Raw genomic sequence first — 25055 nt, forward strand, 5'->3', positions numbered from 1 at the left:
AAATTAAGGAGCTTTCATCATGTCTTCTGTTGGTGTTCATGGATATGTTCTGCTAATCTTCTGCCTCTTTGTCCTATAGTACATACTGTCTGTTGCAATCCCTACACTATATGCTGGGTTGGTTGTTTTTTTCCTTCTGAGGCTGCTGGGTATTTTGATTTACTTAGGATGTTTTGGAGGGATTTAATTGGTTTGTCTGCTATGGTGATGCCATGTGGCTGTAATCTGTTGGTGAATTCTGAGATGTTTTGATGTATGTCAGTGAAGAATCCTATTCACAACTTCAGGTAGCTGCGCTATATTGGATTGAGTGGTCAGGCACTTTTTGATGAAGTTGCATTGATATCCTCCATTTCATTGGAAAATGTTGTATATGATATGCTTCCTTTTTCAAATGTTCGGGGTTAAAAAAGTCTCTGTGGAAATAGAGGGAATGAAAGAGAATAATGATGTCTGCCCTTCCCACTAACATATTCTTATATTCTGCTGCAGTTTCTTTACTGTTCTGTTGATGTTCAAGCAGACCTAGATTAATGCTGTCAAAGTTAATCAAGCACCTTGATAAATGACTGTGTCCTCTATTTCATCTGGTAGTCAGTTCAGCCTCTTTCATTCTAGCTCATATCCTGAGATAATGGCCGTCTCATTAATATATTTCTTCTCTAAATGCTTCACCTGTCATAGGCAATGGTTTTCACAGTCTCAAGTCACTTGCCTGACAAGGTCTTTAGAGTTAGTTCTCAGATGTACCAGTTGAACCAGCTAAATCTGAACTGTACTGGGATGTTCATTTTACACATCCTTCAGTCATTAGACTAATTATAAGTCCCATGGTGGTTCACTTGATAAGGAACTAATTTGATCTTAGGAAGATGTTTAATTCATATTGAGTGAAGCAGGCAGTAAATTTGGTCAGATTCCCATACTGATGAGGAAAGAAAATACTTTGTACAGTATGGAAGGATTGCAACTGTTGTAGTTGCTTCAACAATGACTGCAGAATCTTTGGCAAACTGGTAATGGGGCGGGGGGGATTATTGTTTGTGATTGATTCATCCTCATATGTTGGGCTATCCATGCAAGGCCTCTCAGGTAAAATGATTAGACTATTCCTGTTCCATATTCCCAAGTAGACTCAAGGTTAGGTTCTCACTTCAGAACATCTAGGAATCCTTTCCTTTAGTTCCAAATTATGAATCATCTTCCTCCTGCCTATTTGAATCAGTGGCTACATGGATACTTATTTCACAACCTTGAAGATTTCTATCATCTGCTTCTTGTTTACAAAATATTTTTTATTGGAATGAGAATCAGAAAATCCTGCCCATCAGCTCCATGTTTAGATTGCTTCAGTCCGTATGGGTCACTGCTTGGTTTTGGAACTAGAGCAAGAGACCAGCAACTCAATTGATAGTGGAATCCCTAGAGAGTCCACAGCCCTTCATGATTCCTAGGCATCTGACCACTTGCTATAGTAAAGGCAGTAGGAAAATCTATCAACCTCATACCAGGGTTCAAAAATTAAAGGTCTCTAATTCAACCCTTCATTGGCAGAATATGCAGGTAGATTAGTACCTTTATTTACCAATAATAATGAACCCTCAACAATGAATCATTGGCCATTTCACTCTTTAAAAAAGTAACTATGTTTGGGATCCAGAGTTTAAAATGTATACAATTCTTCAAATTTTCTATTTGAACTGATAGATACATGGCAGCCTGCATAGGTAGTTGTTGATTCATAATAACATCTCTGGGCTGGGAATCACAGGTTCTCACTTTACTAGCCTTCATTCTTACATCATCACACACACACACACACACACACACAGAGAGAGAGAGAGAGAGAGAGAGAGAGAGAGAGAGAGAGACATGTTCTATTTTTCCTTTCCTGTGAAACTGGGACTGGACATCTACTAGCCTTCATTCTTACATCATTATACACACACCACACACTCATACACACACACACACACATTGATGTTCTATTTTTCCTTTCCTGTGAAACTGGGACTGGACATCTCCCAGGCTTCTGAGGGTCTCCAAACCAGTGAAGGAACAAATGTGAAATAACAATCCAAACTAAACATGGAGAAGGCAGAATTTTTACTGTTGCTGGGGACTTGACTTTAGGAGTTGACCAATGAGGTTCCAATTTTCTCTTAAGTATTATGCTGTTATTTAAATAGATATGGATTCAGACTCCTAATAAAAATGCATTAAAAGCAACATAAAAAATAGAACAAAATGAAGAGCGAAGATGGGAAGTTTGTCAAAAAAACAAACAAACAACCGAAACATGAACACAAAGAAGTCAGACATTTTGAGGAGGGAGATCTTCCTAACCATCACTAGTGCTGAACAGCCACACAATAGTGGCTAGAATGGTCTTTTCTGATTTCAACTCATAAATGTGGGGCATCCCCACCTGGGGAAAAGGACCTGTCTTTTCTACTAAAACCTGAGAATTGTATTATTCTAATATGCTTTTCTCAGAACAGCTTTTGAAGCTATTTTGCAAACTGGAAAGAGCAGCACAAAAAATAGGCAAAATCTAGTATGTATACTACATTGAGTTCAGAAGACAATAAACCAGTTAGTGAAACTGCTTCAACAGGAACATATATAGGATTTTCATCTTCCTGTTGAAGCAGTTTCACTAACTGGTTTATTGTCTTCTGAACTCAATGTAGTATACATACAATTATATATAAAGACTTATACAGCTTATGCCTAAAGTATTCAGATAACTTATTTTCCCACATTGTCTTTCTCCACAAGTATGGTAAAGGTAAAAGGTAAATGTTCCCCTGCAGATGCATGCTAGTCGTTTCCAACTCTAGGGGCCGGTGCTCATCTCCGTTTCAAAGCTGAAGAGCCAGCACTTGTCCGAGGACATCTCCATGGTCATGTGGCTGGCATGACTAGATGCCAAAGGCGCACAGAACGCTGTTACCTTCCCACCATAGTGGTCGCTATTTTTCTACTTGCATTTTTATGTGCTTTCGAACTGCTAGGTTGGCAGAAGCTGGGATGAGTAACAGGCGCTCACTCTGTTACACGGCACTTGGGATTCAACCCGCCAAACTGCCGACCTTCTGATCGACAAGCTCAGCGTCCTAACCCACTGAGCCAGCGCGTCCCTACCACGGAGACGTCCTCGGACAAGCGCTGGCTCTTCGGCTTTGAAACGGAGATGAGCACCATCCCCTAGAGTTGGAAATGACTAGCATGCATGTGCGGGGGAACCTTTACCTTTACAAGTATGGTACCTTTGGCAAATCCTACCAATTTCTTTTTTCTGAGTTGGACCCCATATTATGGAGGAAATAGAGACTGAAGCCAAGGCAAATCCCCTCCTTGTTATTGTACAGCAGAGACTAAAATGTAGTTTTCCACCCAGGCCTTACAATATTTCATGGTTATATATTTATGGTATTGTATTTCTTCTTCATTTTGCAGTATATATGTTTTCAAAATAAAATTATAAAAGGGAAATTGGTGTTTTCAGAAGTAATTATCATCAAAATGTTTAGGACCTTTAAGTTCATCTGTAAAGTTCAGCACTACTGACATTATTATATACATAATGCCAGATTACTAAGATTTATGACTATGGTTTTGATTAAGTCATGCTTATCATACCTTAGCTGTATTCTTCAATTTAGTTTTGACCCAGAAAAAAATTATGCCGACTATTTCTGCTGCATACATAATGTTTACTTCTAAATACTGTGGATATAGTGTGTTTGTGTGTCATAGAACAATAGAATGCAATAGAACACATACATATATCTTTGATGCCAAAAGTTACATAATCCAGAAAAGATTTACTGCTAAGACATAAACCTGCCTTCTTATTACGTATCCAGGGAAAAAAACACAATTGAATATATCTGCAAGTATGTGTGCTGCCAGAATTGTGAAGCATGAATCTGGAACAAACCACAAAATTCACTGAAGCTGATCTGCCATCTGTAGACATCCAGACGTGTCATCTGCCCATTGAATTGCTAAACTACATGATATGGCAGAATTGAAAAGATCTGGGCAATCCCAGATGTAGTCATCTGTCTTAATTAAATGATCCGCTATTCTTCTTCCTATCCCCCTTTTTACAGTTCGCTCCTCAGAGATATATATATAATTTCTGTGATAAAATGTAGATATTAAATTATGACAATTTACCTCAGTCTGAGAAACTTTTGCTTATGTGCTGAAGTTAGAATCTGCATAAACTTTCTCATTTAGTATCCCTTGATTTTCAGAGACTTCCCCTCTTGTTTGTGTGAGTGTGTTTATATATGCAGTTCCTGTTTCTAAGTCATTTTTGCCTGAAATGCCAGTTAATAACCATCTCTCCTTTCTTCCTATGTTAAAAGCTGTTCCTGCCCTACTGGATTTGAAGGGAAGAAATGTGAACTGAATCCAGATGACTGTCAAGATAACGATTGTGAGAACAACTCAACTTGTAAGGATGGGATAAACAATTACGCTTGCCTTTGCCTACCCAACTATACAGGTTAGCATATGATTTTGAGAAATTTTAGAAGAAACATCTCCACATAGCACATGGAATCTCATGTAACTTAACTGATCTTTTTCCACACAAGGAGAACTTGTTTGACTATTGTTGGTGCGGGGGAGCAGACTTTATAAGAATGCTACAATCTGAACTGCTTGCATCTTCCCTCAGGAAAGGCAGCAAAACACAGGGAGAATCATTATTTTACTTCCTATAGTTTTAATTATTCTTCAGTTACAGCAATTGGTTCCCCACCTAAACAGATGCACCAAATAATGTCAAAAATACATCAGAAAAAAAAAAGAAATGAGTTAGGAATTGGTTGATTTTTTTCACTGTCAGAAAATTTCTCCCTATATCCAGGTTAAAACTCTCCTTGATCAGTTTCCATCCATTGTTTCTTGTCTGGCCTTCGGGTGCTTTGGAAAATAGGTTGACCCCCTCCTCTCTGTGACAGCCCTCAAATATTGGAACAACAGTATCATGTGCCGTCGGCCAGACAATGTTGGCTGGCGACCCCCAGGGGGAGGGCCTTCTCTGTGGGAGCACCAGCCCTTTGGAACCAACTCCCCCTTGAGCTTCGGATGGTCCCGGACCTCCGGTCCTTTCGCCGCGACCTCAAAACTTTCCTTTTCCATCAGGCTGGCCTGGATTGACGAAGGGTTTTTAAAATGTTTTAATTTTTAACTGTGTAGTTAATTTATTTTGGGGCTGTTTATTTAATTCTTTTTTAATTTTTGTATTGTTGTTTTTATTGTTGTTAGCCGCCCTGAGTCCTTCGGGAGATAGGGCGGCATATAAGTCCCAAAAATAAATAAATAAAAAATAAATAAATGTCTCCCCTGCTCCTTCTCTTCACTAGACTAGCCATGCCCAGTTCCTGTAAATGTTCTTCATATGTTTTAGCTTCCAGGCCCCTAATCATCCTTATTGCTCTTCTCTGCACTCTCTCCAGAGTCTCAACATCTTTTTTTATAGTGTGGAGACCAAAACTGGTTGCAGTATTCTAGGTTTTTTTTTCTTATTGCTATACACATCTCGCCCATAATACTGGTATCGCTATTAAGTATCCAGGAAAGTTGGGTTTGTATATGTATTTGTGTATCTAAAATGTTGGCATATTAGTTATTACTTAAGAGATATGCTCTTCACTGCAAAACATTACTATGTGGGTGCTTTGCCCTAGAGTTTTGCCATCACTGCAATCTTCTGAAAGCCTCATCCACTTTCTTTCCTTACTTTAATCTCCAGCATTCTGGGATCCCTGAGATTGTTAGTACGATAACAGTAATAGAAGGCATGGGGCATCCTCCACTTCCATGCGAATGGATGTGTATACATACATACTGTGCATACATAAGTGCCTATTCATAGACCTATTTTTGTAAATTGCGATGTTTCCATAACTGTCTTCATCTGTCTATTGCACAAATAATTCCATTGTAATATACAGGTAGTCCTCGAATTATTACCACAATTGAGCCCAGCATTTATGTTGCTAGGTCAGACATTTGTTAAGTGAGTTTTGCCCCATTTTGCATTTTTGTCACCCCATTTGTTAAATGAATCACTGCAGTTCTTAAATTAGGAACATGGTTGTTAAGTGAATCTGGCTTCTTCATTGACTTTGCTTGCCAGAAGTTTGCAAAAGGGGATCACATGACTCCAGCACAAGACAATTGTCATAAGTGTGAGTCAGTTGTCAAGCATCCGAATGTAAACCATGTGACATGCAACAATGGTCATAAGTGTGAAAAGTGTTCATAAGTCACTTTTTTCAGTGGCATTGTAACTTAAATGAATGTCATTAAATGAACTGCTGTAAATCGAAGACTACCTGTATTAATCCAACACCACGAATATAGGCAGATATTGCAAAAGATCAGTGTGGGGATATAATTGCTCCTTTTCCTCTCTTTTTGGGTATCACTTAGGCCACTTTAAGATTTGAATGGATCATTGATCATAATAAAGATCATATAGTATGTATTTATGCAGGATTTAATGGGCCTTTGGTTTCCTTCAGCAGTGCTTTTTTCAGCTTGTATGTGCTAAATTCACACCTTGATGTGATGCAACTTATTCTAAGGTTAGGGGGATAGAGGTTCCTATTTCACACATAATAATACTGGCAAAGTGGTTCCTGTTTCAAGAACAAAGATTTTAAATAAATAATCTATCTATCCATGTCAGTTATTTCAGCAAGCAACTCTACATTTATTTATTTTACTGCCTTCACATTAACATCCATATCCATTTGAAAACTACAAGGAACATCAAAGCATTTTGTTCAAATATTCCTAAGAAGAAAACAAAGAACAATGCAGAAAATAATAAAATGTATGCCTGTGCTTAAATGACAGCTGCTTGATTTTCACCTTTACTCTGACACATGGTATTTTCACCTGTATCATAACCCCCTCAGATGCCACCAAATCCCAGGCCCTCCTAGCCCCCCCTTCAGTTACGCTTAGCAGCCGCGCTGTCCAGGCGTTGATAGCATGTTCTTTTTAGTGGGAACTTATGCAGAGTGAAGGGGTGGCAGGTTCTTGTCATCAAAGAGGTTTACAGGAACAAAGATGACCAACCCCTAGCCACGGCAGTCAGTGTGTGACAGTGTTTATTAACCCCCTGGCAGTCATGGCAATAATAGTCAAGGGCTTGTAGCAGCCACTTGGAAAAATGGGGGGAAGGCCCTCTGGCTCCAGGCAGCAACAGAAAGCACGAGCGAAGATAGCACTTTGCAGCAACAGCTCGCCCCGCGAGGGCAGCTCCCTACAATGTCTACAGCTTGCACAGGTGATAAGGATCAAAATTTGGATGGCTGCTGGTCTCCGAAGCTGTAGCGACCAGCCTCTCCTTCTCTTCTGTCGGCACTCATAGTCCCAGGTCTCTCTATGCCAATTCCCACCACCACCCGCTTCCTTTCTAGTTAAAACCTGAATTTAAAACCCCAGCAAGCTTTCCCTTTTCTCACTTTCACTTTTCCCTTTGCTTGGGATATCCCCCTGTGAAAGAAAACGATTAAACTCTACTTTCTCACTCTCTCTCTCTCTCTCTCTCTCTCCTTCCCTCAATTTCAGAAGAAAAGAATCACATAAAACCTCAAACTCCTCTTCGGCTTCACCTGGCCTCTCCCCAACAATAGCAACCACCCCCACCCACCCCTTTCTCCTTCCCCTTTTCTTTCCTTCCTCCTGATCCACGCCCGCTGTGCCCAAACCAGCAGCAGCTGTCTGAGCTTCCCACTCCCCTCTCTCTCCGGCTAGGCTCCCACAAAGCCCTTCGGCCAGCCCCGCTACACACCCAATGAAAAATCTCCAAAGTTTGAAAAACTCTACCCTCATTTTTTTTCTCTTCCACCCACTTCTTCAACAATGCCCTGAGATTTTAGAAACTGTAAGTGCATTTGCCCAACGATTTAAGAATATAAGCCACCAAATCATAAGCTGTTACAATCGCAGTACCGTGATGAATTTTTTTTTATGTTCTTTTAAAATATGAAAATGTGAACTGGCTGTGTTACTCTCTGAGCTCTGGACACTTACAGAAAAGCCCCTTGTAAGCGGAACAGTATTATATAACATGGGATTCAATCAGTGTCATGTTTGAGTGAGCTGGTAAGAAAATCTAAAATGTCTTAAACTTAAAATGTTTTGTGGGCTCTTTTGGGATGCTTATGTAAATAGTTGGCTTAGAAAACCTTCATGCTGATTGAACTGCTGCAATTAGCCATATTTCTGCAAGAAACGTCTGTAATGGTTGAACCTGACCCTAGAGTTTAGAAATTGAGACTTTTGTAATTAACAATATATATATATATATATATATATATATATATATATATATATATATATATATATATATATATATATATATATACATATACATACACACATACATACATTTAAATTTTTGTTATTGCTCTTTAAATAAGGTATTTTTTTCTTTGTTTTACTTTGTCTGTAAACAGAACATATTTTATTAGATGTATTGTCTTATTGCTGCCAAAAATTCTAAATTTTAGAAGAGGGTTATCCTAAAAAAGGGACGTGGTGGCTCAGTGGGTTAGGACACTGAGCTTGTTGATCAGAAGGTCGGCAGTTTGGCGGGTCGAATCGTGAGTGCCACGTAGCAGAGTGAGCGCCTGTTACTCGTCCCAGCTTCTGCCAACCTAGCAGTTCGAAAGCATGTAAAAATGCAAGTAGAAAAATAGGGACCACTACGGTGGGAAGGTAACAGCGTCCCGTGCGCCTCTGGCATCTAGTCATGCCGGCCACATGACCACGGAGATGTCCTCGGACAAACGCTGGCTCTTCGGCTTTGAAACGGAGATGAGCACCGGCCCCTAGAGTCGGAAACGACTAGCACGCATGTGCGGGGGAAACTTTACCTTTACCTTTATCCTAAAAAAACATTTAAATTTAAATCAGCATAAGACATAAAGTACTCTTTAATGCTGAATTTTCAATAAATAATCTAATAATAAAAATATGTTTCTTAGGAAAATAGGCAAATTACACAAGCAGACACCACAAAATAATAATAAGCAGCATACCAATGGTTTGCCACTAAAAATTGCTTTGTACGCAGTAATCAGGCCACAAAAATGAATAATTTCTCTTTCTATATTTTCTAAGTATCAGGATACTATAGATCTACACCTATAGTACTTGACTACAGTACCTGAGCTTAACTTATCTAGTTGAAGTCCAGGTTCTTTTCAATTCTGTGTTGATCTGATTTTATGACTGAAACACGGCAGGGGCAAATCATTCATATTAATATTCTCCATTTCTGACCTCTGTGGCTTCTTTTATTTTTGGGTCCATAATTTTGCTTTATAGGCTTTGATTGCATTGTAAACAACCTGAGGCACCTGTTTGTTTAGAATTTTAGACATTACATACAGAATTTATTGTCAATAAAAGCAAACTTCCCTAAATCAGAGTGACTAAATTATTTTTACTCCCGCAAAAAGAAGGCAAGCATGGAAGAGAACAGGTTGTATCTATTGAAATGTGGTTTGAGAAAAGACATGCTCTTGCTCAAATTGAACATAATTTCACTGTTACAGAAGAGCCAGACTGTGTCCAAACACAGCAGCAACCTGGCAACTGGCTGGATGTTCAGCTATGCCAGTAATTTAGAGAATTATTGCCTGCCTGTTTAGAGAGAGGTAGATTTAACAGGTTTGGAATTTGCTAATATTCCCCTTCTTCTCCAATAAAAAGAGTCTCCTGTTTATTTGAAAAACAATAGCTTTGTAGTAGACCATGAACCTTTGCAGGTTCAATTCCTTGTGTCTCCAGTTGTAAAGAATCTCCCTTTATAAACCACTTTCTCTAATATTTCAATAAAAGGATATCTTCTTCCTATATCTCATCCCTTATCAATAACCAATTGATAAAAACTCATCATTTAGTTCTAATCAGCCAAAGTCTATTGAGAGCTAACATATTATATTTTAATCTGAATCGAATGCATTTTGTATTCCAATTTATCATTTTCTCTAAAAAATGAAGCAACAAATCTCTCCCCGCTTATGCATTGATTTTTAAAGCCTTGTCATTCAAACTTTTTTAAAAAAAAAACATCAATAATAGCTACCAAAAACCACAACATATACATTAACCCTGACCAAATAAGTCCTCTTTAAATTCCTTTTTTTAACTTTTCTTGATATTTAATCCCATAAAATATTGTGCTACAGGTCAATTTAATGATAAGCAGCTTCTTTATAAATAGTTAAAAGACGAAGTGGGCAAACCAAGTGTCCAATTTGGAGACACCAAACCATGGTTTAAGCAAAATAATTTCCCCCTCCCACCCCAAAAAAAAACCCCTCTCAGATCCACTGGAGATTACAGTTTCAGATCAATTTCTTTGCAGGGAGATACTCTGAGGAACAAACTTATGGATGAGTCTTGCCATTTCCATTCTCCTAAGCACGTTCCACATACCTAATTCAATTAAAAACCTTTCTATAATCAATAAGGCGTCTATTTTCTTTTGGGGTGTATTCGGCTTTCTCAGTTATCCAACATGCATTAGCAATAATGTATTTTGCTCTTTGGCCTAGTTTAAAACTAGCATAAATGTCTGGCATCTCCTTTTCCATACAGGGCTCTGATATGTTTTGGATGACACTATAAACTATTTAGGGACGTGGTGGCTCAGTGGGTTAGGACGCTGAGCTTGTTGATCAGAAGATCGGCAGTTTGGTGGGTCGAATCCCAAGTGCCGCGTAACAGAGTGAGCGCCTGTTACTCATCCCAGCTTCTGCCAACCTAGCAGTTCGAAAGCACGTAAAAAATGCAAGTAGAAAAATAGGGACCACTACGGTGGGAAGGTAACAGCATTCCGTGCACCTTTGGCGTCTAGTCATGCCAGCCACATGACCACGGAGATGTCCTCAGACAAGTGCTGGCTCTTCGGCTTTGAAACGGAGATGAGCACTGGCCCCTAGAGTTGGAAACGACTAGCACGCATGTGCAGGGAACCTTTACCTTTACCTTTTATAAACTATTTTGCTAGCTAATTTGTAAAAAATTGTACAAAAAAATCAGCCCTAGAAGGAAGACTGTGATTTGCTCCTAGTTTCATAACTATGCTCACTTTCAAGCCTCTTGAGGTTGGTTTAGAATTAGATGCTAGAACTTTTCCCTTCAATATTTCATTTACAGGGCTCAGATTTTCATTTATGGCACATAGATCATTGCTTTGTAGTTCAAGAAAGTCATTCTTGATAATACTGATGAATCTGATTTTTTTTATCGGTTTGTTAGTAAGATACAGCTTTGAACCATTCTGTCAGCTATATTTGAAAAGAGTTTTGGATGACTTGAAACTGATTCTTTTTCCCCCCCAGGAAGAGTAGCAGGTCTGCTTGTAGAGATGTTTTGGAGGCCCCATCTTTGAATTATATCATGAAGCTATCAAAAGAGAAATGCCAAAGAACGTAGAAATGCCAAAAACGTCGACATTGTTTTAAATTAGAATACAGATTAATCTGCATAGGTTCTAGGGAGAATTTTAATTCCTTTTAGATAATTGTCTTGCTCTAAAACAATTGCCAAGTGCTGCTTTTATCTAGTTTAAAGTAGAAAACTCTGATCATCCCTATTTGAAGTAACTATAATACTGCCAGTTAGAAAGAAGGAATTTTATTTCTGCTCCAAGAGAAATATGTGATTGTTGCAAGAATCAAATATAACTGGTCTCTCATGATTAGATTTTAAAAATGTCTTGGATGTTTGTTAATTTCTAGTGGAGTATATGTGTTTGATAGACAGAAACTAAACTGTATCTAAAATTTCAGTGGAGAAGTAACCTTATAGAGTGGGTAAAATAGAAATTGTAACTGCTGTTAATAAAACAGCAAGTGCTTTTTTATAACTTTTCCTTTCTCTATCTGCATTTTTTCACTTACTACTTTTCTTTCATTTCCTTACCCTTTCCTTACTCTTTTCTTTCAACATTTCTATGTTGTGTTTATTGTTCTAAAATTTTCTTAATAAAAATTATATATATTCACTGGAACAAAACACTGTCTTTTGGATATTGTCAACAGTTTATCCTAGCAATTAAATAAAAAAAAATATGTTAAAATATCAAGGAATGTTTTTGACACAAGTAGGACTTTTACTGTTTGTACTGCATGGCTCCTCAAAAATGTTGCCCACTAAATTCAGTAGGCTAGTTTTTGTTTTGTTTTGATCAAGTGAGTAGTTATACTGGCATTAATCTTTCATCTGTGATGAATGTGTACCTGTTCTTTTCTTTGTGGCTTTTTTGATTTCTGAAATAACTGATATGCCTGGAAGTGTTTTTGGCAGAAGAGAATTTTAGAAAGCAAAATTTCCTTAGTGGGAAATGCATTGTTCTTTGGCAAATGAAACAGGGGGTGGTGGTTCTCCAGGCCTTTAACCCACGTAGGATTAACTGCTAGAAACATATGTTAATCCTGATTCATTATGGCTTTTAATGACTGCAAAACAAAAGCCAGCCCAGCAGACTAGAAAATATTTGCATGCATTTGGCTTCATTTAATTATTCTGCTTTCCACATGGAATTATCATAACAGAATACATACCACTTATGTTTTCTAGTGTTTGGTAATTAAATGCACAATATTGCTTCTTCCTCATTGAGTTTGGGGCAGAAAGGATTTAGCTATTGAGAAATAGGTCCCATGGTGACTGCAAACAACTATATATCCAATAGATCTTTTCCTTATCACCTGCCACATCCTGTGCCACACCAGACATTGATTTTCATTTTGATTTTTTAATGATTTGATTATTCTTCTAACCTTTCTTTAAAAAAAGTGGAAGCTGCATTGTACCAAAGAATCAGCATTTAGTATTATTTGTCTTTTCAAAAAAAAATTGGGCCGCAAATGTAATTATAAATATAACTATTATAACATTGTATCCTATTCTAAAATATGCTCCATTTCTGGGGGGGAAAAGAAACAGGTAAACAGAATGTTCTATGACATAGGAAGGGATGGAGACATCTTCACCAACTAGCAAATAGTTATTTTGTGAATCACCAAATCCATCAGTACTTTCAAACACAAAGGACTTTACTTCAGTCAGTGAGAAGTCTTACAATATAACAGAATAAAATTAAAGAAGATTGATCAAATAAAATAATATTTTAAAGGGAAACAAGCTAAATGTAAAAATATAGTTACTTAGTTCTTAGTAAAATCCTACAGATTTTGCCAGCTATATGTCAAAATGTGTCAATATTGTTAGACAGTATATCACTGTGATCAGCTAAAAGATAACCGAGATAAAAGGAGTCAGTGCAATATGAATATAGATATATAGATAGTCCTTGAATTACAACCGTAATGGACACTGCCTGTCACAATCTGATTTTATGATCTTTTTTGCAATGGTTTCTAAATAACCAGTGATTTGCATAGGCATAGTTGTGCTGAAAACCAGAAGAAAAGGCATTTACTTCCGGTTTTCAGCAAACCATCATAAAAGTCATGACGTGATCATGGGATGAAAATGTCTGTGAATGCAACCCAGTTGCCAAGTGTGGTCATGTGATTGTAGTGTGGAACCAACTATGCCAATTTCATTTAAGGTCATGAGTACCTCCAGGGATATCCCTCATAACTTCGGTTGTAAGTTGACAACTACCTGTAATAAGGGCACAATAACTTTGTGTCGAACTTCATGGTAAAATTGATAATAAAATAGCATGTGGACTGTTATTTCAATTGCTCTTGACTTACAATGACAATCTCCTCACTTTATGGGATTTTCTGGAATTTTTCTTCCAAAAACAACAGTTTATAAGACATTACAGAGTGCTGGTGTCAGAGCTGTTCAGAATTTTGGCATAGTAATTTGATTAAAATACATGCAGGGTTAAGTCTGATGATTACTTAAATAGATATTAGCAAGAATTAGATAGCTCTCACTCTGTAGTTTTATAGAAAATACTTGTCTATATTCTTTTTGACTGAGTCATACCCTGTTGTAATCAATGTGTGAGAGAAGAAACTGGTAATGCAGCTTTTCCTTCAGCTGCTTTCTCCCATTTTTGAAAAATGATGAAAATTTGAAGATATTGATCCATGTACTAGCTTCAGCTTTAAGGACTCCTGCTTCTGTATGAAGCACAGCATTGGACAAAGACCAGTGCTGTTGAGGAAATTTCATAGGAACCTGGATTGGACAGTCTTTAACAAGTTGTGAATATACCAAGTTGCATTCAAGCCTTTGCTAAAAAAAAGACTTTTACTGGACTCAGGACAAACTGGATACCCCAAGATAGGCAGTAATGCAATAAGAGTGCCTTTAAAATGTAGCTATATCCACTAGCCTTCAATTATAATATGGATAATTATAATGTCAGAATTTAGACCATATTTCATTAAAAGTAGTAGTTTGGTTTAACAGGCTCATAATGCATTGGGATGTCTAAAAAGTGAAAAGTCTCTTAACGTTAAAGAAGTTATCCTAATCCTGTCAACAAGTCAGGGATGTCTGCTGCATATGTCTCCCTCTTAATGTAAAAACACTGAAACACAATAAATTAGACCAGAACAAATTAAAAAGATTTTGAGAAGTAATTAAGAAATGGATTTGCCTTCTTCCTAAGACTGGGAAAGAGCAAGTGGCCCAAAGTCATCTGCATCTCAATGGTAAGAAGTTGAGGAAGCCTCGTTTATCCTATTCACCAATATAACTTACAATAAGCAATGTAGGTTTGATCAATATAAAATATATTTAATTTCAAAAATAAAAAAGTATCTCAATTTATGTGCAAGGAAACGATCATACAGTAATCAAAAATTAGCATTGTTTCAAAAGTATATCATCCCAAACTTAATCTTTAAGTTTATTAACATTATGAAAACATGAAAAATGAAACTTAACTCATATACACATTCCAAATTTCAAAAGCTTGGCATTAAATTATTTTTAAGAAATATTTGTAAATTATTTGTAAGTTCTCCAAATCACTGTATAATTAATAGAAAATGTATATTCTTCCATTGTTATTTCTCTATTTCACTCTTGTCATTAGTAAATAATTCAAGAGAATATAAGCTTGCACAATATAAACTGAATCATCTCTGACTAAATGTATATATGAAATCATGGCTATCATAGTATATGGCCATATCATATGAAAATATGTTAATTTTAAGCATTACATCTCCAATAATTAGCTGACCCCATCAATTAACTTCCTAAAGATACACTTAATGGGCATCCAATACATCTAAAATCTTAACTTTTTTAGATTTTATTTTAAATCTATATGAAAGTTACAATGATGCCAGTGTGACTTCTGTTGAGGATTATATATCAGACATTCTGATTCTTTATTCTTTACCCTCCCATAGTATTAAATATCTAGCAGTGCATTCAGCTATTATAGGCTTATTAATTTGTAAAGTAAGTATTATACTCTTACATGCTGGAGTGGGGTTGGAGACACTTAAGGCTCTTGGCCCTATATCTAAACATCAGAATAGTCATATATATCACCACTTTTTGGAAGATAATACTTAAATTGCAACTCATCAAAAAACAAAAATTCACAATCTCATCCTATTATTTGATTTAAGGTATATGAAATATATATGTGAAAAGGAATGTCATGATGCTTTCAAACCTTGATTCCTCTTTGTATTACCTCAGCTTGATTTTAAAGAACAAACTCACACATACATATAATTTTATATAGTATATGTTGAATATATACATATCTTGTGTATTTATGTCAGTGTATATATATAAACTTTGTGTATGTATAGTGTGTGTGTGTGTTTACAGATCTAGATACTGTGTGTGTATACACACACACCACCGTTATATTATTTGTATTACATTTTGACAGAATATACCTTAAAATACACTGAAATCTCCAAAAAATTGTATTAGTATTTGTATAAATTGCTGATAATATCTAAAATATCAGCATTTATTTTCTTTCAGTTGTCAGAAATAATAATAATTAAGGCTTAACTCCATTATGTTCCATTTTGACTGAGTCCCTAATTTTAAAAAAATAAAACTGTCTGTACATTTTTTGCACAAACGGAACAGGCATCAACTGGATTGATGCCAGTTTCAGTACTGCTCAAACTGATTTTTTTTATTCACTTTATAAGAAAATCCCAGGTTCATACATGATAGACCTAACACTTTGGGATGCTGTCAGCAAATGGGCAACAAGCCATGAACCAAACTAAAGGTAGTTGGGTCACGTCTTGACACTGTTTGTATACTAGAGAAATGACATGGCTCCTCATTTTACCAACCTCAGAAGGATGAAAGGCTGAGTCAACCTTGAGTCGACCTGGCAGTGGGCAAAATTAACCTGCAGTACTGCATTCTCACCACCACGCCTCATTAAATCTGTTTAGCGTTAAGGATTTGAATCACATTATTACATTATTGTGGGATTTTTTAAAAAAAAATCAACATATATTTCAAAACCTTTTGATACCATCAGTGTCACTCAGTGTCACTCAGCATAATAATAAATGAATTGCTTGTTCTCTTTGCATGAGTCATAAGATTGCACACAAGCTAGAAGTGTGAATCTGCATCCAAGCAATATTATTTTATTCTACTGTGAAATTGGGTTGCTCAACTGAGATGATGCAACTTATTTGGGGGAGGGAGAAACACTTATGGTACATTAAAAGGTAACACATATTCCATGGCCAGTATTCACATCATCAGGTTCATTTTGCCCATGAGAGTGTGATTCACAATAAATGAGCTACTCTATAAGTAGTGCTAATGGACAGGATCAATCCTAATTCTTCAGATAAATTCTGCACATTCTTAACTATATCTCCAGTGCTTAAGACTGAAACTGGGAATCACAAGGACTGAAGTTACAATCAGTGTTGTTATTTTCAGATATTGATTGAGATTTTTGTACAGTCGAGCTGGGCTGGTTTCTGTAGTAATTGGAGAAGGCTTTTGTTCACTGAAAGTCAAACATTACATATTAATTAGACTTATAAGGCTTTTTTGGGAAAAGCCCTGTAATGCTGAATTACAATCAAACTAACAAGGCAATGACAGAATGCTGGATGCATCCTGTAGGCTGCCAAACTTCCTCTTTTTGTCTTCTTTGTAACAATCAAATAATCATTTTGGGTTACATCGGCATTTCTAAACGTGTGCCCGATGATAAACATTTATTTTGTTTTATGATAACATTAACATTCATTACCTTCATAAAGACCTTAAATCTTCTAGTATTACAATATGTTTCTTATACTATGCATTGTTTATATATAAAGTCTCTGTATGTTTTTTTTTTGGTTGCTGCATTGACTAGTCTTAAACCACAATAAAAGTTTTAATCGTGGGTATGCCATTAATTTCTTTTTTTAAAAAAAGCGTTGTAAGATCATTGTCCTCAATAACTTCTTCATAGCATTCTTCATTTTTACTTCTAATTATAATTCACGCAACTAAACTTCTACTAAATTTATATTAAAAGCTTTATTTTTATTTCAGGAGAACTCTGTGATGAAGTAATCGACCATTGTGTGCCTGAACTAAACCCTTGCAAACATGAATCCAAATGTATTTCTTTTGATAGAGAATATAAGTAAGTATGTACCATTGATATGGTAAAATACTGTATATTAAGACACAAGTGTAATGAATTACTTTATTAACTAACTGCCACATTCCAGTGTCTTTCTATGTACAATATCATTTTTAGAGAATTTTTACTGACATTTCATGAAGCTGAAGGTTTTTTTAAAAAAATGATTCAGTCCAGCACTTTCCACTTTATCTTTTTAAACTCTTCACTCAACAATTTTCTCTTGTCTTCCTCATCTTTATTCACCCGGCTATAGAGCCCTTCATCCTTTGAACTGGAGATGGGACCTCTCTCCTATTTAAGATCTATCACACACACACATGCAAAAAGTGTGCAAGATAAAGGAAATAAAACCACACATCTGGATACTAAATCTCATATCTTATGTTTTCTTATCTTCGTAACCCCAATAAGACAAAAGAATATTCTGTAACAGTGGAGAAAATAATACAGAGAGGTGATAAGGAATGCGGAGGAAGTGAATAATAGGAAGATAGAGTCAAAATTATTTGATCAATTTTTTCCCCAAAACCCACCTACCCCAAACCACCCTCCTTCCCCCCCACTTCCCAGAGCTAAATACAGGGTTATAGATATAATAATCATATTCTAACTAAAAATTATCCATAATATAAAATTAACCAAATTCATAATGTGCTTTAACTCCCCTTTAACATAGATACATACAAAGTACTAACACTAAAATTAATAACAATATCCCTCTAAAATCTACTCATAAGCTAAATGGAACTTTTTAGTCCCATATTTATTCTGAATTATTTGATCAATTATGAAGTGTGGTCTTATAAGGATAATCGAAATGGCATATGATATTCAGTAGATACCATTTTATGGAATAGCATAAACAAATAAGGTTCTTCACAGGATCACTTTCCAAATAAAAATTCACTTTTTTTAATGATTTAGAAAGTTCTTTGAGATCTCCTTTCAAAAGAACTGATCTCCCATTGAACTTTTACACGATTCCAAAGGTAAGTTAACCCAAGGAGGTCTAGTGAAGAAAGAATTCCTATTGTTTGTCCAGTTTTGAATAATTTGCCCCACTACAGGAGATTTGGTGGCCTTTCAGTAGGCGTACATGGCTATGGAAGAAAAGAAACTTTACTTCATGCACTTTCCAGAAGAGCAGTTTACTGCCATTGAAACCAAGAAGAAAGAATACATTTACACAAATGCTAGGCTAATGTTGACTGCACATCAGTTTGGGACATGCTTGGAAATTAGGAAAGAATTGTTCCAGGGGATATTTCCATTTTTCAGCATGCCTTTCAGTCAACACACCTTCATTTTTTTTTAATATCAGGAAGATGTAGCTTTAGAGGTTCACTAGGAATGGAAAGAGAAAGTTTAATTTCTTTCTCTGCGAAAAAAAAATCTGCCTTTAAAGAGGAAAACACATCTTCTAAGCTTTGTATGATGTCCCTCAGATATCATAACAATGCAAGTATAGTTAACTGGCTGTATAGTCGAATAGTGAGCTGTGTTCTCATTCCAGACTAACAGTAACAGAGAATATTTTTACCTCAGGGTTGACATGAGGGGTCCTTGGTGCTCTCTGAGCTCGGTTGTTTTCCTGCAGATGTTTCATTACCCAAACTAGATAACATCATCAGTGCTAGTGATGATGCTACCTAGTTTGGGTAATGAAACATCTGCAAGAAAACAACCAAGTTCAGAGAGAGCACCAAGGACCCCTCATTCCAGACCAAGCTAATAAACGCACTGTCTCTCCCCATTGCACACTGTATTTATGCAAGCCCTGGGGAGAAAGTAAAATGCACATCCATTCATTAATTGTACTTCTTCAAATATAGTTGTTGTATTTGCAAGTGAAATTTGGAATTTGTTGTTCAAAGAATAGGTGTGATTCCTTATATTTCAGTAAGTTACAAAAAATGAAGGAAATGTTTTCCTTATACTATACTTCCATGTCGAAAACACCAAAACACTTCCATGGTGAAAGGATCAACTAGTGACATTACTGTTGCCCAGAGGATGCCCACTTGGGGTCTCCTTTTGTGTCCCTATTAAGTAGCCCACCGAAGTGTTTTCCTTTTTGCCAATTTATAGTTATTATTTACTACTGAAACCAAAACGCATATATTATGACTTTCAATTTACTTCCAGTCAGAAGAAATAGGATGAAGCCACAGCTTATTCCTAAGGTAAAACAAAATAGTTGAATCATCTAAATTATTGTTGGAAATGATCTTTTCTAAGGAAGAACAGAAACAAACATTGATTCTTGCTTAGTCTCAGAAACCAATGACATTTATGAAAGAAGCTTGTTGATGACATCTAATCATGTAGGGAGAATCAAACCACAAAACAAATATTTGAATGAAGAAATGGAAAGAGCAAACAAGTTGTGGTTTGACAGAGTTAAGGAATTCCTCAAGAATAAAGAGATGATAAGAATTAAGAACAAAAGACATTGTATGAATTGCTATATGGAAATAGTGGAAGCAAGGATAGTTTGCAAGGATATAGAGATATACAATAATAAAGATGCTGATATAAATTAGATTTAGCTACCTTTTCTTTTCTTTTTTATCTTATGCCTTAATTTCTTTGGTTTGATATTTGGATTTCATCTAAAAGGTGCCCCATGGTAACAAATTTGGGGATTCCATAAAGCAGCTGTTAGAGTAAACTAGAATTATACACAGACACACACACACACACACACATGGAGAATAAAATACAAAACAATAAACAAACAAACAAAATGAAACAAAAGCATGCATTCAACACATTAATTAAAACTTCTATCTCAATTAAGCAATAAAGCTTTAATAAAGCTAAGTGGACCTTCCAGTGTAAATCCTATATTCTTCTATGTATCTGATAAAGTGAGTTGCCTCTCATTACAACTTATTTCTTTGGAAGAGATGCTACCTTCTGATTTATCACTTCCAGGGATCTGAAAATTCATGATCATCAGTGATTGAGGAAGGAAGGAGCACATAAGTACAGGAATGACAATTTTTAAAAAAGAGAAGAAAAGAGTAACTGAAATAATTTAAAGTATTTGACTATTTGACTACTAGTAACACTATTTTCTGGTTACTTTCATTACAGACAACTTATATTGGTTTTGGCTTCAGGTTTGCGATCCTTCAATAAACCTGAGGCCAAAGTCAATATAAATGATCTGAAATGAACGTAACCAGCGGTAGTATTTAACACAAGTCAAGTCCCAATTGCTCTAACATTTAAGGATCTCAGATATCTCTCTCTCTCTCTCTCTCTCTCTGTGTGTGTGTGTGTGTGTGTATACACAGAGACACACACAGACACACTAATTTAATATACTGTATATCTCCAGAGAAGGAAGCTGTTGTTCCAATTGCACAAAGTCTTAGAGCACAGTTATAAATACATTTTATTATTCTGTAGCATGGAATTACTGACAAAAGTTAAAGCATTGATTTAATGCTGTCTTCCAAGATAAGTGGTGGTTCTATCATTATGACAATAGCCAATATATATAAAAAATGTCATCCATGGCAGCTTTGAATAAGGATGTGTGCATCATTTGTTATTACATCACTTTATTTGGGACAACAGGGATCAATAAATCAAGAGGATTAAATGCTGCTATTTCCTCCCACATCAAATGATTATGAACACCATTTGCTTGCCAGTATGCCTGAAACATTGATAGAATTGGTTGTTATGCTGTTTCAAAACTTTTAAAAAACAGTAATCTTGGATTTAATAAGAGACGGTCTCCTGTTCTTCAATTCAAAGGTATAGAGGAATAACTGCAACTGATAAGAGATGTTGTAGAGCAGGAGTGTCAAACTCGCAACGTCACATGACATGTCGCAACATATCACAACTTTTTTTCCATTGCCAGCAATGGGGTGGGTGCGGTTTTGCAGTGACGCATCTGGCCCATGGGCCGGCAGATTGACACCCCTGTTGTAGAGAATAACAGCCACTATTATAATATCAATTGAAGCAATTATTTAGGAATTTAGTTTGAACAGATTTGAATATTTGTAGATTGGCAAGAAATCCAGTGTGGATGAATTCCAGCAGCAAGGAGACCAACAATGAATGATCTTATCAGAGATCATGACACTGTTAGATTGAGAGGCAAGTTAACACTTGATTTCCTCAATAAAATTTAGCTGCAAAACTGACAAAGGCCTGAATGCATATTCGGCTGAATTCCTTCAAACCTAACTGGGCTTAAGTCACAAAATAATGAATAGGGAAATAAAAATAGGTTTAGTATTATGGTAAAACAATCAATTTTATTTGGACTAAGAATTTGAAATCTTCCTTTAGTGATTTATTTAAAGAACCCCACAGTAGAAGGGAAATTTGTTTATATCAAACTTCAGAAAGTCTAAGTAGTTACCTTTGAACTTAGTGATGTCCTGCTTGGATTTATAGTTTGTTGACAGATCTTTCCAATTCTGCTATCCATCCTCTTGTTCAGGTTTATAGTACAGGTAGTCCTCGATTTACAATGGTTTGTTTAGTGACCATTCAAAGTTACAATGACACTTAAAAAGTGACATGACCATTTTTCACAGTTACGACCTTTGAAGCATCCCCATGATTGTGTGATCAAAACTCAGACGCTTGGCAACTGGTTCATACTTATGACCGTTGCTGTGACTCAGGGTTACGTGATCATGGTTTGCAACTTTCTGACAAGCAAAGTCAATGGAGAAGCCAGATTTACTTAACAACCAGGTTACTAACTTATCAATTGCAGTGATTCACTTAACAACTGTGGCAAGAAAGGGGCAAAACTCACTTAACAAATGTCTCACTTAACAACAGAAATTTTGGGCTCAGTTGTGGTTGTAAGGTTGAGGACTACTTGTAAATATCTACTTTTTGCCAATCCCTATATCAGCTGAGTCTTCAGGAACATTATCCATTTAAATTCTCTATTATTTGAATGACTAGATTATAATTAATGTTCCATTGAGATCAGCTAAATTGTACAATCAAGGTCAATCAGTTTTTCTTGCATTAAAATAGCATCTTCACATTTTAGAGGGTTTTTTCCCCCATATAGTTCCTGGTCTCTAGAATTGACTCCCCTTTAAATAAATGTCTGGTGTCTGATCTTTTGAGATTTAAAAATGCCTTTTTTTTACAAGACTTTTATATAACTGGAAAAAACCCTTTCCATTATTCACCAGGAATTTGTACTAAACTTCTGCTAGCATTAGGATGCACCTCTGTCATTGTATTAGAAAATAACTTGCATTAATTATTGCAGCATTTTATTCTAATGAAAGCTCTAGGTTTTGATATATCTCTATTTGTTAGAAGTATACATTAAATAAAATGTCTATTAGTACAGCTGTATTAAGATTTTGGTAATGCTTGAAGTGGTCTTATAAGTCATTTTCTATGTATGTAATGCACTCAGGTTGGTGAAACGTAAACATTTCCATCTCTGCTGCCCAATAAGATAATCTTAGTTGATAAACCCTACTACTTATCTGTACTTCTTAAGTTTGATGCAATTCTGTCTCATTTTCTATTTCAATCTTTTATTCTAAGAAAGAGGGTTGTAACTACAGCCCAAAAGTATATGGAAGTGCCTTTTCCAGATATGTTAAATATTAATCTAGGAAATGTACTTCTTTGGCATAGGTCTGAATATGTTATTATTTTCCAGGGAGGCTTGGAATGTGGCTTATGCTGTACATTTAGGCTATTCCAAAAGACACTGAAGATTTTGAGAGACTGCCCAGTTTTCCAGAGAGATCTGCTATTTCTAGTGTGTAACTTTAAAAGCTAAGCTTCAGAGGATGTGCTGGCTGGGAAATTCTGGGAGTTGAAGTCCAGATTATCTTCAAGCTGACAAGGTTGAAGAAACACTGCTCTGTGCTTTATCAACCACCTTTAAAACTTACACACACATGGAAATAAACTAGAAAGCATTTTTCCTCTCATTAAGAAAAACAAAAGCTATACCAGTTAATGCACTTCATCTCTCGTGTATGACTGAGAGTGCTATTTTATTTTGGGTTGTATATCTGTTTCATATACATGCATATTGTGAACAGGTTTTGGAGATACAATCTAGTATGCAACTTTGTATTAATGGAGTCATTAATGGTCTTGTTGCAGGTGTGAATGCTTGCCAGGTTACAGTGGAAAGCACTGTGAAACAGATGATGATGACTGCATGGGACACAAATGCCGCCATGGTGCCATGTGTGTAGATGCTGTAAATGGATACACCTGCATTTGTCCTCAAGGATTTAGGTAAGGTCTTGATCTACTCTGAGGTACTTATGAAACCATAGTGTGTGACCTTATCGTTCAGCAGCTTTTTTGACAGTGTCTAATAGTTTACCATTTACTGAGATAGTTATTTTTAGCAGAAATATCCTTTATTTTATTCCTTTAGGTCTTTGGAAAATGAGGGGCAAAATAAGTGATTAAACAAATTAAGGTGTCTTAATTCTTAGCAGGTCTAACTGGAAGCTTTAAAACACAAGGGTACATTGTGCATTTTGAAAGGCATTTTATGATATATGATTTTTAATATTTTTTGATTCATTATCAAATTACTCAGTACTCTGATAAGAGTTACAGTTTAAGGTTAAGTGTGCTAAGCCAAGACAATGACTGAATTTTTATAACACAATATAACACAGAAAAATTGAGATGGCGAAAAATAGGTAGTTATTACTTTAGTGATATACAGGTAGTTCTTGACTTACGACCACAATTGAGCCCAAAGTTTATGTTGCTAAGTGAGAAATTTGTAAAGTGAGTTTTTCCTCATTTTATAACTTTTTGTACCACATTTACTAAGTGAATTTCACTGCAGTTATTTTTTTTATTGAAAAGTTTTAACATACAATTTTTCTTTAAAAGTCCCCCCTCCCTTCTCCCTCCCCCCTACCTCTCCCCCCTCCCCCCCTCCCCCCCCGACTTCCCAGAGCTAAATACAAGGTATATATATAAAAAAACAATCATAAACAACCATACTGTATACTAACAACTATAAACTCTAAAATCCATCACTCTCTAGCTTATATAGGATAAAACAAGCCTTAGTAATATTAAATATATATAAAGAAACTAAAATAGAAAAAGAAAAAAAGAAAGAAGACTTATTCAAATGCTACATGAAACTTCTTAACCCTATACTTGTTCTGGATAAACTCAATCCATTTTCTCCATTCCATAATATAGCGTTCTTGCGAGTGATCTTTCAAATAGGCCGAAATCTTCGCCATCTCTGCCAGGTCGGAAACCTTTAATGTCCACTCCTCTATGGTCGGCAGTTCCTCTTTCTTCCAATACTGACCTATCAAAAGTCTTGCTGCCGTAATTAAATTCAACATCAACTTGGTGTCCACAACTGTAACATCTGTAATTATTCCCAACAAAAAAAGTT

At 36.0% G+C, this 25055-nt stretch overlaps 1 protein-coding gene across 1 annotated transcript in view; it reads left to right on the top strand.

Moving 5' to 3' along the window:
• Positions 1–25055, top strand: part of SLIT3 (slit guidance ligand 3) — a gene marked incomplete at its 3' end in the record, with an annotated part of 545814 nt that overhangs the window by 472363 nt on the left and 48396 nt on the right. Inside the window, exons 28-30 of the mRNA XM_083351312.1 lie at positions 4383–4522; positions 17548–17641; positions 23774–23911. Of these exons, the coding sequence (XP_083207438.1) occupies positions 4383–4522; positions 17548–17641; positions 23774–23911 (372 nt within the window). The remainder of the gene's footprint in view (positions 1–4382; positions 4523–17547; positions 17642–23773; positions 23912–25055) is intronic.

This window comes from Vipera ursinii (genome assembly GCF_947247035.1).
Source record: "Vipera ursinii genome assembly, chromosome: 2".
NCBI classification, from domain to species: Eukaryota; Metazoa; Chordata; class Lepidosauria; order Squamata; family Viperidae; genus Vipera; species Vipera ursinii.